At 41.2% G+C, this 12,629-nt stretch overlaps 1 protein-coding gene across 1 annotated transcript in view; it reads left to right on the top strand.

Moving 5' to 3' along the window:
* Positions 1–12,629, top strand: part of TRIM2 (tripartite motif containing 2) — a 312,448-nt gene that overhangs the window by 221,846 nt on the left and 77,973 nt on the right. Inside the window, exon 3 of the mRNA XM_006875503.1 lies at positions 9,863–10,100. Within this exon, the coding sequence (XP_006875565.1) occupies positions 9,863–10,100 (238 nt within the window). The remainder of the gene's footprint in view (positions 1–9,862; positions 10,101–12,629) is intronic.

Below are 12,629 nucleotides of genomic sequence, written 5' to 3' on the forward strand. Positions count from 1 at the left end.
GCACGTTATCAAGAGGAACTAGTCCCTGGAGAAAGACATCATGCTCGTAAAGTACAGAGTTGGAGAAAAAGTAGAAGATCCTCAATAAGATGGAGCGGCAAAGTGGCATCAGCAATGGGCTCAAGTTTAACATCAATTGTGAGGATGGTACAGGACCAGGCAGTGTTTCATTCTGTTGTACATAGGGTCGTTATGAGTCAGAGCCTACTCAATGGCACCTAACCATAACAACAACAATACAGGTTGAATAAACATGGTGAAAGGATACAACTCTGTTGCCCATCTTTCCTGGTTTTGTATCATTTATTCGCTTGTTCTGGAATGTCCATTCCTCTCAATGTTATCCAAACTTTGTCATGATCCACAGTAAAAAAAAAAAAAAAAACCTTTGCATAGTCAATAAAGCACAGGTAAACATCTTTCTGGTAGTCTCTGCTTTCAGCCAAGATCCATCTGACGTCAGCAGTAATATCCCTCATTCCACATCCTTGTCTGAATCCAGCTTGACCCTCTGGAAGTTCCCTGTCAATGTGCTGTTGCAGCCATTTAAAAATTATCTTTAGCAAAATTTTACTTGCATGTGATATTAATGATATTGTCCTATGATATCTGCATTCTGTTGGGTCACCTCTCTTTGGAATGGACACAAATATGGATCTTTTCTAGTCAGTTGGCCTGGTAGTTACCTTCTACATTTCTTGGTATAGATGAGTGAGTGCCTCCAGTGGAGCATCGGTTTATTGAAAGACTTCAGATTACATTCCATGAATCCCCAGTGCTTTGTTCTTTGCCAATGCCTTCGGTGCCCCTTTTACTTCTTTCTTCAGTACCATTGGCTTTTCTGTTTTTTTGGGTTTTTTTAAAGTTTTTATTATGAATTGAGTGATAATTTACATGGGAGAATATCTATTTTACACTCATCATTTCATTGCAATGATTACAGTCTCCTCCGTGCATAATCATTCAACAGTATTTGCTTCTATTCCCTCTATTTTTTTTGGGGGGGGGGCAGATTGTACACATAAACACTCAGGAATATATAATCATTTAAGCAACCAAAGGGCACATTCTGCAAGCCTGCCTCCTGGCCACCAGCACACAGGTGTTCTCTTTCCATAGTCTAGGGTCCTCAGCTGCTCTATCTCTCCATATCTTCATCTCTGCCTCCATCTCTGGTATCGCTGCTTATCTGGATAGGGTCCCACATTCCACTCATGTTCTTTTCCCTTGATTTTCCTAGGGTCCTCTGTTCCTGGAACATAAGAATAACTAATTCCCCCTTTATGTTACAAAACTTCTACCTTTACAGTTATGACAATCACAATTAGTCATAACAATTATTCACTATTGAATAAGAAACTTATCCCCATCTCCTTTAACTAGACCTGTCTAGACAACATGAAAACTATTCAGTGGGGATTCTACCTTCCCCTGCATACTCAGAAATTAAACTCCCTCTTGAAAACTTGTATGCCAGTCACTTTGTGCCTTTATAGTATCCCCATTTTACGTAGCCAATGTCTAAACTGCCTGTACCCATCAACCCTGTCCACAGAGGGAAGAGTTGAAGACTCCTTCCCTTTTAGTTGGTATTTTGAGTTACTACATCCATAAATATAGGTCAAGTTCATCAAATTTACACTTTTTTTCTTTATCAAATTTTTTTTTTTTAAATCTTTTTCTAGTTGAGTAGTGATCATCAAGCCACCAAAGCTAGGTTGAATGGGTACTATCTACAAGTTTGGGCATTCTTGGGTGTCTCCCCTCATTTCATATCAGTGGATACTTCACTCTCAGCTCTATCCTTCCATGGTCATGTCCTTCCTTGTCCATGGGCTCAGAAGATCCATGGGCTCAGAAGACCCCAGGTCTCACCATAATTTAGAACAACCAGCCCTTCCTCTTCTATCTTTAATTTCAAGGTTGACGGGTTGGGGGGGCTGTCTATGAAATGTGGTCAAACTCAGCCCATATTTTCATTGCTGCCACTTCCACTCACCAGTAGACCAGCGTGGTCGCCAGCAAGCTTACGTGGCTGTTCGTGTGATCCTTTTGGGTTTCGGTCTTAGAGTGGAGGGGAGGGGGTTGTCCTGAAGAGACTTGATTGCTTGCCTTGATGGCTATCTGGCAGACAACTTGCTTATCCTTGTAGTAGTCAATCAGATTGCCATTTTTGTTTTTTATTTTGATCTTTCCTGATCTTTCTTTCAAAAAGTATCTTCTGTTCCTCTAGCTGCTTCAGTCTGGTGTACTTGTCCTTTTAAGTGAGACTGCCCCACCTCAGAAGGTTCTGTCTGGATCAGGCTCAGGATTCCACCTGTGGTCCTTTGCACTACCCAAGGCTCTACAAGACACCTATTTCAATGGGCAAGTTCTAGGTCCCTTTTAGAATACCATTGGCTCTTGATTACATGCTACCTGTTGAAATGGTTGATGTTTTTTTTTTTGGTTCAGTGATTCTGTATATTACTTCTCCATTGATGGTGTTTTAGAAGACATGGGGTTATGAGTGCCTGTGAGCAACTGGTGTGTGTTCAGCAGGTGAACATTAATCATCTTTTGATGCTTTCTGCATCATTCAATATTTTGCCCATATAATCCTTCAATACTGCAAGTCAAGGGTTGAGTTTTTTCCTTAGTTCTCTCAGCTTGAGAAATGCTGAGCATGTTCTTTCCTTTTGGTTTTCCAACTCCAGATCTTTGCATATTTCATTATAATATTTGACTTTGTCTTCTCAAACTGACCTTTGAAATTTACTGCTCAACTCCTTTACCTCCTCATTTGCTCTGGTAGCGTAGTGGTTACAAATCAGGCTGTTAACCTTAAGGTCAGCAGTCCTAAACTGCCAGCTGATCCATGAGAGAAAGACAAGGCTTTCTGTTCCCCTAAAGATATACAGCCTCGGAAACACTGTACAGGGTCGCTATGAGTTAGAACCGATTCCACAACACATAATCACTACCACAACATTGGAGAGCAAGTTTCAAAGTCTCTCTGACATCATTTTGATCTTTCTCTTCTTTCTTGTCTTCTTAATGACCTTTTGCTTTCTTCCTGTATGAAGTTCTTGGTGTCATCCCATAACTCTTTCAGTTTTCAGTCATTTATGTCTAATGTATCAAATCTATTCTTGAGCTGATTTCGAAATTCAGGTGGCATATCTTCAAGGTCACATTTGACTACCAGAACCTCTTAACCTGAGCACCTGCTGAACACACACCAGCTGCTCACCAGCACTTGTAACCCCATGTCTTCTAAAACACCATCAATGGGGCTTGGAAGGAGAGCAACAACAGACGTAGTGCCTGACCTTGTGGAGTTTACTGCCTAGCTGGGGTGCCAATCATTAACAACATAATTGTGCATATTAACATGAGCAAGTGCTACAAACCAGAAGTACACAGGAAATCATATAATAGAGGAATTGACTTTAATCTCAGAAAGTTTCCCTACAGAAGTGATTAAGCACATGCCTCCCCGCCTACTGTCATCAAGTTGATCCTGACTCATAGCGTCTCTACAAGAACTGCTCCTTGGCATTTCTGAGACTGTAAATCTTTTTTTTTTTTTTTTTTTATCTTTTCATGGTGAATTGAGTGAAGGTTTACATAGGAGACAAGTTTTCCATTCAATTCATACACACTTTGTTTCATCTCATTGATAGCAATCACTACAATGAAACATCACTTATACCACTCCCTCCCTGTGTTTCCTATTTCTATTTTTCCTAACCCTTCTGACCTTTGTCCTTGGGTAAGTGCTGTCCTTTTGACCTCAAATGGTTTGGTTATTCTATGTGTGCATACCTCACTAGTGTTGTTTTTCTAATAGCTCTATCTATTGCTTGGCTGAAATTGGGGTATGAAGGTGAGTTCATTTCCAGTCCTAAAAGATGACTAGGCTCATAGTCTCAGGGTTCTGCCAGTCTCGATCTGATGGTATTTTTTATGAGTTTGAGTTTTGTTCCATGTTTTTGCCCCACTTTAATCATTCTAATAGAAGATCTAAGGATCTTCTATTCTAATCCTTTTCAGAGCAGTTGGTAGTGGTAACTGGGTGCCATCTAATTTATCTGAACTAATAGTTTTCATGTATCTTCAGTTTCCTTCACTCATTTTTCTCCCAGACAGAGGAAGAGTAGTAGTTGCCCTTTAGGTGACCACTCATAAACTTTTAAGACCCCAGTCGCTACTCACCAAAGTAGGATGTAGAACATTGTTTTTGTGGACTATGGTATGCCAATTAACCTAGGTGTCCCTGAGCCTAGGGTCCTTAGCCCCAAGGTTCAATGACTCATTCCCTCATGGTGTTTGGTTATGTCTAAGAAGTTTTCATAACTTTGTGCTCCTGCCTCCGCATACTCCACCACATTCGTGGATGTATTTTTTAGCAAAACTAAATCCCAGTGCACAAATATCCCATCAAAACTATACATACATACATATATATATATATAATTCATGAGTATATACCCATTTTCCCTCCTACAGCCATTCAGCCTACATGTCTACCCATGAATCTATTCATAGATCACCATTCCTGCAGGATTGTGTGTATAACGGTATTTACATGTTGTCTTAAACTCTTGCACTCCTCCCAAAGTCTTTTTCCCTTGTCGCCATCATCTTTGCCAGCCTCCTTCTTGTTATATATTGCCTTCTCCTTCACTCAAGTTAACATGTGTCTACTTTCTAGACAGGAACCCTGGTAGTGCATGGGCCTATGAGTTGGGATTCTATATGCAATATCAGCCATTTGAATCCACCAGCTGCTCTGTTCCCATAAAGATTTACAGCCTCATAAACCCTATGCAGGGTTGCTGTGAGTTAGAACCAACTCCACAGCATACAACCACCACCACCACCCTCTAAACAGTGCATTATTCCTGCTTTCCTCCCACCTTTGATAACCATCAAAGATTGTTTCTTTTAGTGGGAAGACCTTTTTTTTTTTTTTTTTACTTTTATAGTAGTTGTTGTTGTTAAGTGCCGTCAAGTTGATTCTGACCCATAGTGACCCTGTATAGGGTCTCTAAGGAGCAGCTGGTGAGCTTGAATCGCCGACCTTGCAGATCAAACGGTTTTGCAGTCTGCTGCATTAACCCACAGCACCACACCAGGACTCCTTTGTAATAGTAGTCTTATATAATAATTGTCCTTTTGTGATTGACTATTTCAGTCAGCATCATGTCCTCCAGGTTCATCCATGTTCTGAGGTGTTTAGTAGATTCATTGTTATTCTTTATGTGTGACATTCTATTGTTTGTATTTACCATAATATGTTTTTTACTGCATTGATGGGCATTTGGGTTATTTCCATATTTTTGATATGTGAATAGTGCTATGATGAACACAGATGTTCATATATCTATTCATGTCATGGCTCTTACTTCTCTAGGATCTGTATCAAATAGAGGAATACCATATATCATATGGTATACTATTTCCAACCTTTTAAGTAGCACCATACCATTTTCCACAGTGATTGCAACATTTGGCAGTCCCATCAACAGTGTAGAAGTGTTCCAGGTTGTTTTCTGTAAACTTGAACTTCTTCATTAATTCTGGGATGAGGTGGTATCTACTATTGTTTTGATTTGCATCTGTTTAATGGCTAATGATTGTGAACATTTCTTCATCATTTGTTGGCCACCTGAATGTCTTCTTTGATGAAGTATCTATTCATGTTCTTGGCCCATTTTTAAATGGAATTATTTGTCATTTTCTTATTGAGATGTTGAAGTGTTCTATAATTTTTAGAGATTAGTCCCTTGACTCATATGTGATTACCAACATTTTTTTTTTTTTTTCAGTTGGTGGATTCTCTTTTATTTTAAGGAAGTCCCACTCATCTGTTTTGTCTTCTGCTGTTTGTGTGTTTTCAGTTATATTTGATAGTGTTTTTATGCCATGTATCAAGGCCCCTAACTTTGTTCCTATGTTTTTTTTATGGAAGATCTTTATACTTCTAGGTTTTACACTTGAATCTTTGATCAATCTTGAGTTATTTTTGGTATATGGTGTGAAATATGGGTTCTGTTTCATTTTACTGCAAATGGATATCCAATTTTGCCAGCACCATTTGTTAAAGAAAGTCTCTTGAGATTGTAAATCTTTATGGGAACAGATAGTCTCATCTTTCTTCCTAGTAGCAGCTGGTGGGTGTGAACTGCCAACCTTGTAGTTCACAGCCTAACACTGCACCACCAAGACTCCTTTAGCAGCCCAAGGATGACTGGAAATTAAGCAAAAGGGAACAGGCAGGATGAAACACTTTCAGCTTTGCACAAAGCTGCTGCAGTGAGACAGACCATGGTGTTTAGAAGGGTTTCAGTCAACCCAGTGTGGATGGCACGAGTGAATCAGGGGAAAAGCCAGAAAATTATAGGTGCCAGATCTTGTAGGTGCATAATCCATGTGCGTGAATCATAATTTTTTTGAAAGATCAGTATAAGGCTGATCCCTGTGTATATTCCAAATTTTTGAGTTTTCCAACAGCTATATCACTTTGCACAGGACTGGGCAGTGTTTCGTTCTGCTGTGCATAAGGTCGCTATGAATTGGTACCAAACTCAAACTCGAAGGCACCTAACAACAACACAACAACATATCACTATAGGACTCCTGGTGTGGTGCTGTAGGATCAGCATTGGACTGCAAACCACAAGGTATGCAGGTCAAACCCACCAGCTGCTCCTTGGAAACCCCATGCGGGGTTGCTATGAATTGGAACCAATTCTACAGCACTTAATAACAATACCACTTCATAGTCCTTAACATCATATCACCCTTCCTCCCTTCCCTCTAGTCACAGGGTTCTACAACAGGATGCATTGTCACACAAAACTCACAATTGTCAAAAGAAATGATTCACACAATTGTGGGGGCTGGCAAGTCCCAAATCCATAGGTTAGAGATCAGTCTGGAGGAATCTTCTCACCCACGTAGTCTCAGGAGCTGAGGAACCCAAATTGGCAGGTCAGACGACAGGCTGTTGATGCACAAGGCTGGGTAGCTGGTGAGTCAGGTCAGAGGATGAGCCCAAAGTCCTGTGAACTGAAAGTCAGATGTAATGAGCCAGATTCAAGATCCAGGACAAGAGGGCAAACTTGCCCAAAGCAGTCTTATCAATTAGCGTCAGATTATGTCCCGAGGGGAAATTTAAGAATAGTGACTTGAGCCACAGGGGGCTTTCTTAATCCTTGTTGTTGTTATGAAGTACTTTGAGTTGATTCCGACTCATAGCAACCCTGTTTAAGGATTCCAAGGAGCAGGTGGTAAATTTGAACTGCCAACCTTGTGGTTCAAACCTACCTTGCGGTCCACAGCATCATACCAGGACTCCTTTTTGATTGTTTGTTTTTTAAGTTTTTGCTGTGAATTGAGCCGTTTTTACACCATTGTTTCCTTGCAATGATTACAATCCTCCAGGACTCTTTCTTAATCCTTGTTGTTGTTAAGTGCTGTCAAGTCAATCCCGACCCATATCGACCCTGTATAGGGTTCTGAGGAGCAGCTGGCAAGCTTGAACTGTCAACCTTGCAGTTCAAACAACTTTGCAGTCTGGTGCTTTAACCCACAGCACCACACCAGGACTCTAAAGCCACAGAGGGGTCAACTGGTTCCCCCCTTAGTTTCTTAGTTCCACTGTAAGTTTTACTTGTTGTTGTTGTTGCTAAGTCCCATAGAGTCGGTTCTGACTCATAGTGACCCTGTATAGGGTTTCCAAAGAGCAGATAGTAGGTTTGCTGCCTTGATCTTTGCTCCTTAGCAGCACATTTCAAATTGGGTTCATAATCGCAGATATAGAGAGGCTAGCACTTACAATATATCACAGAATGGCGAAATTTTGCTCAAAGAGCCATAATCACTAATTAGCTGCCCTGCACTATGTCATCATATATGGAGTCTTGTCTTTGTTGGAAGGGTTTTCATGTCAGATGGGGAATGGAGGGAGATTGAAATGGTGAGAACATCACTTTGTTGCAAAGTGGAGAAGGGTTAGAGAAGTGCAAGGGTGGGTGTGGATACAACAGGTATAAGCCCACTGCAAAAGTTCAAGAAACAATGATAAGAGAATTTAGGGATTTGCAGACTTTCATGCTGGGGTGGATATGGAATATGATGGAGAATAAGGGGGATGACTGTTGTAAGAATGACCCCTAGTTTTGATTTGCTTAGATGAGTGGATGGACTGTCACTGAGGTAGGGAACATGGGAAGAGGACTGTTTGTGAGGCAGTTTTCCAGGCCTGTGGAATAGCCAAGACGAGATGTCAAGAAGTGGGTACACAAATTCTGGCATCAAAGGAGACACTTGTTGGGAAAAATATAAATGTGAGTGTTTTGCTTACAGTTATTCATGTGGGCCTAATATTCCAAGGAGAGAAGAGGGCTTAGCATAGAGCCTTGATTAACTCCAAAATGTACTGATTCAATAGTGAGGAAAACCGGGTGAGTATGGTGTTATAGATTTTGTAGGGAGACACAAGGAGAAAAGATCATGTTGATGTGACCGTGGTGGATCGTCTCTATTTCAACCCTTTCCACTTTGGTATGTTTGTAAAATAGCTGAACTCTGCTTATGAATTTTATATATAGTATTGATTTTATGTAAAACATAGATTTTTAAAAATACTAATCAAAGAAAGTTTGACATGCTTCTGCCAATTGTCAGAGCCTACAAATTCCTGAGGATGACCACCACCATTTCTCTGACTTTAATGTGCATATAAATTGCCTGGGGATCTGACTCAGTAGGTCTGGTGTGGGACCCAAGAATCTGCATTTCTACCATAGCTGCTGGGTGAAGCCCATGCTACTCACCTAAGACCACACTTTTGGGTTTTGCTTTATGACTTGTGTGAAAGTTTGCAGAGAAAACTGGGTTTCCATTAAACAATCCATACACATTTTGTTTTGCAACACTGATTGCAATCTCCACAATGTAACAGCATTCTTCCCACTTCTTTCCTGTATTGTCTATTTCCATTTGTTCTTCTTTCCTAGTCCTTCCTTCTGAACTTTATCCCTGTACAGATACTGCCCTTTGAGTCTCATCTGGTTGATTGTTCTAAGGAGTTAGTAACTCCTCCGTGTTACTGTCCACCCTGTAAACCTGCCTGTTATTTGGCTGAAAGTGAAATCCTGGAGATAAGGTCAGATCCAGGCCTGAAGGATGTTTAAAGGTGTAGACTCAGTGTTCCACCAGTGTCTTTCAGACTGGGAGTCCTAGTCTTTTTAACGATTTTGGGTGCTTTACACATTTCATTCCTCCTCTTTCCAGGAACTACTATTGTGTGTGATCCCTTTCAGAATAGTCAGCAATGGTAGGATACCACCATCTAGTTCCATATGGACCACTTTTTGTATGGTTCTAGGTAGCCTGGGTGGCACAAATGGCAACGTGCTTGCTTGACTACAAGCCAAAAGGATGGTGATTCCAAGTTATCCCAGAGGCACCTGGAAAGAGGCCTTGCCATCTGTTTCCCAAAGATCGAAGCCTTGAAAACCCTATAGAGCAGGTTCTACTTTGCACACATGGGGTTCATCTTGAGTTGGAATCAGCTCAACAGTAACTAACAACAATAACAGAAAACATCACAGAAATCAATGACGTTATTCTTTTGCTGGAACATAATTCTTTGTTTCATTAGTTTATAGGGCCAATGTGAGCACTGGTTAGCTCTTGGTCTCTAAAATACCCCTCGCCTAATAGAGGAGACCATGAAGACAGTTTCGACAAAGTGCTCCAGGGAGTTGTTGAGAACTTGTGTAGTACCTGAGAGAAGGACTCCTACTGGTCTGTCCACGAGCCCCACTGTACTGTACTGACGCTTCTCCCACCTCTGCTTCTGCCACAGGTGTCTGCAGAACTACATTCCTGCCCACAGTTTAACCCTCTCCTGCCCAGTGTGCCGCCAGACCTCTATCCTGCCCGAGAAAGGGGTGGCCGCGCTCCAAAACAACTTCTTCATCACAAACCTGATGGATGTGCTGCAGCGAACTCCAGGCAGCAATGTTGAAGAGTCTTCCATCTTGGAGACGGTCACCGCTGTGGCTGCGGGAAAGCCTCTCTCTTGTCCAAACCACGACGGGAATGTAAGTGGAGCGGATGGCAGCAACTGTCTTTAGCTTTGCGTGGGCTTTGCTTCCATTACAGATTTATACAGGAAAACAGAACTCCACCTGGAAAATGAGTAGTTAAAACAAGTGTTTTTTTAGAACCAGCCCTCAGACTGTTTTGCCTGAGTACTTGCGCTGATTGAAATAGTTTAAATAATAAAATCAATCTCATTATCTTTACTTAGCACATATTGTTGGAATTCCCAGGAGAGCAAACCAATAGCTATTTGCAAGCTGTGCAAACTTTGACCCACATAAACATCTGTGTAATGAATGAATTATGGATAAAGACTTAATAATGGATAAGTTCTGTAAACTGAGAATGATCATTACAATGTTAATTAATTAGAGTCCTTATTTTCTAGTGAGAGATATTTTTTCTTGTTCTACCTTTAGATGCTCTTCTTTAATACCAAAGAGAATTTGACAGTATGTGAATGCTTGATAATAAATTAAAGATTATGAATTCCAAACGTTTTTTCTATCACTAGCAAATACAATAACTTGCAAATTAAGGAAGACTTGTTGTGCTATCAAATAACTGATAGCTATGTGTTGTTGTTGTTGTTAAGTGCTATTGAGTTGGTTCCAACCCATAGCCATCCTCTATAGGGTTTCTGAGGAGCAGCTGGTGAGCTTGAACTGCTGACCTTACAGTTCAAACGACTTTGCAGTCTGGCGCATTAATCCAAAGTGCCATACCAGGACTCCGATAACTATGTATATTAGCTTTATTTATTGTTGTTGTTAAGTGCCATCGAACCAGTTTCAACTCATAGCAACCCTATACAGGGTTTCTGAGAAGCAGCTGCTGAATTTGAACTGCCAACCTTGTGGTTCAAACTGACCTTGAAGTCCAGTGCATTAACCCACAGTGCCACACCAGGACTACAGCTTTATTTGTTAACTCGTCACATTAGTTTCCTGGAGCTGTGGTGTTCAATAGTTAAGTGCTCAACTGTTAACCACAAGGTCAGCAGTTCAAACCCACCCACCAGCCAATCCATAGGAGAAAGACTGCAGTCTTAGAAGCCCTACGGGGCAGTTCTATTCTGTCCCATAGGGCCACTATGAGTTAAAATAAACTAGAAAGCAATGAATTTCAGTTAGATTAGTTTCCTAGCCTTGCCTTAGCAATGTATACAAAATAGATGGTTTTTAGCAGTAGAAGTTCATTGTGTCATAGTTCTGGAGATGAGCAGCCTGAATTCAGGATATCAGCAGGGTAACGTTCTCTCCAATGGCTCTAGAGAAAGATCTTTCCTTGTCCCGCTCAGCCTGTTAGCCCAGGTGTTTGCAGCAGCATCACCCTCGCATCCCATGGCCGTCTTTCTTCTCTGTGTCTCTCCTCTTTCATATGACACCACTCAGATTTGGTTAGGAACACCCTACTCTAATATGGCCTCATGTTAATTGATAGCTTCTTCAAAGACCCTATTTCCATATAGGTCATCTCAGTAGTTATCAGGGGTTAGGACCTCAGCCTAACCTTTAGGGGATGTACAATTCAACCCACAGCTCTGTGTGACTCAAAGAGGCAGTATTGTGGCGCGACAAAGAGGACAAATTCAGGAGTTAGACTGCCTGGTTCGGATTTCTGCTCTTCAACTCATTCACCAAGTCAGCTTTGGCAGGTTTTATAATGCTCTTTGCCTGTAAAAGTATAGTAACAATAGTACTTACCACATAGAATTGTTGGGAGAATTAAATGTTTAATTCCTATAAAGCACATAGTAAATGCTCAATAGGATCCCTGCTGGCACAGTGGTTAAGCATCTGGTTGTTAACTAAAATGCTAGCAGTTCAAATCCACCAGCTAATCCATGGGAGAAGATATGGCAGTCTGCTTCTGTGTAGATTTATGTTGTTGTTAAGTGCTATCGAGTTGATCCCGACTCATAGTGATTGGGTTTCCGAGGAGTAGCTGGTGAGTTTGAACTGCCAACCCAGTGGTTCAAACCAACTTTGCAGTCCAGTGCATGATCCTACAGCACCATACCAGGACTTCATATAGATTTATAGCCTTAGAAAAATCTATGGGCAGTTTTACCCTGTCCTATAGGGTTTTTATGGAGTCCTGGTATGGCGCTGTGGGTTAATGCGCCAGACTGCAAAGTCGCTTGAACTGCAAGGTTGGCGATTCAAGCTCACCAGCTACTCCTCAGAAACCCTATGCAGAGTTGCTATGGGTTGGAACCGACTCATCGGCACTTCACAACAACAACATAGGGTTTTTGTGAGTCAGAATCAATTTGAGGCAATGGGTTTTTTGGTTTTTTTTTTTATAAAGAAGTACTCAATAAATGTTTATAGCCAATCCCAATAGCCATTGAGTTTATCCCAAATAATGGCCACCTTGGACCCCTAGTATGGCTTAGACTCCTGTAGGATCAGTACTGGTCTTTGAACAACAAAGTTGGCAATTCAAACTCACCAGCTACTCCTCAGAAACCCTTTATAGGGTTGCTGTGAGTTGGAACTGCCTCAGTGGCACTTAGCAACAAC

The sequence above is a fragment of the Chrysochloris asiatica genome, unplaced genomic scaffold (genome assembly GCF_000296735.1).
Source record: "Chrysochloris asiatica unplaced genomic scaffold, ChrAsi1.0 scaffold00329, whole genome shotgun sequence".
NCBI classification, from domain to species: Eukaryota; Metazoa; Chordata; class Mammalia; order Afrosoricida; family Chrysochloridae; genus Chrysochloris; species Chrysochloris asiatica.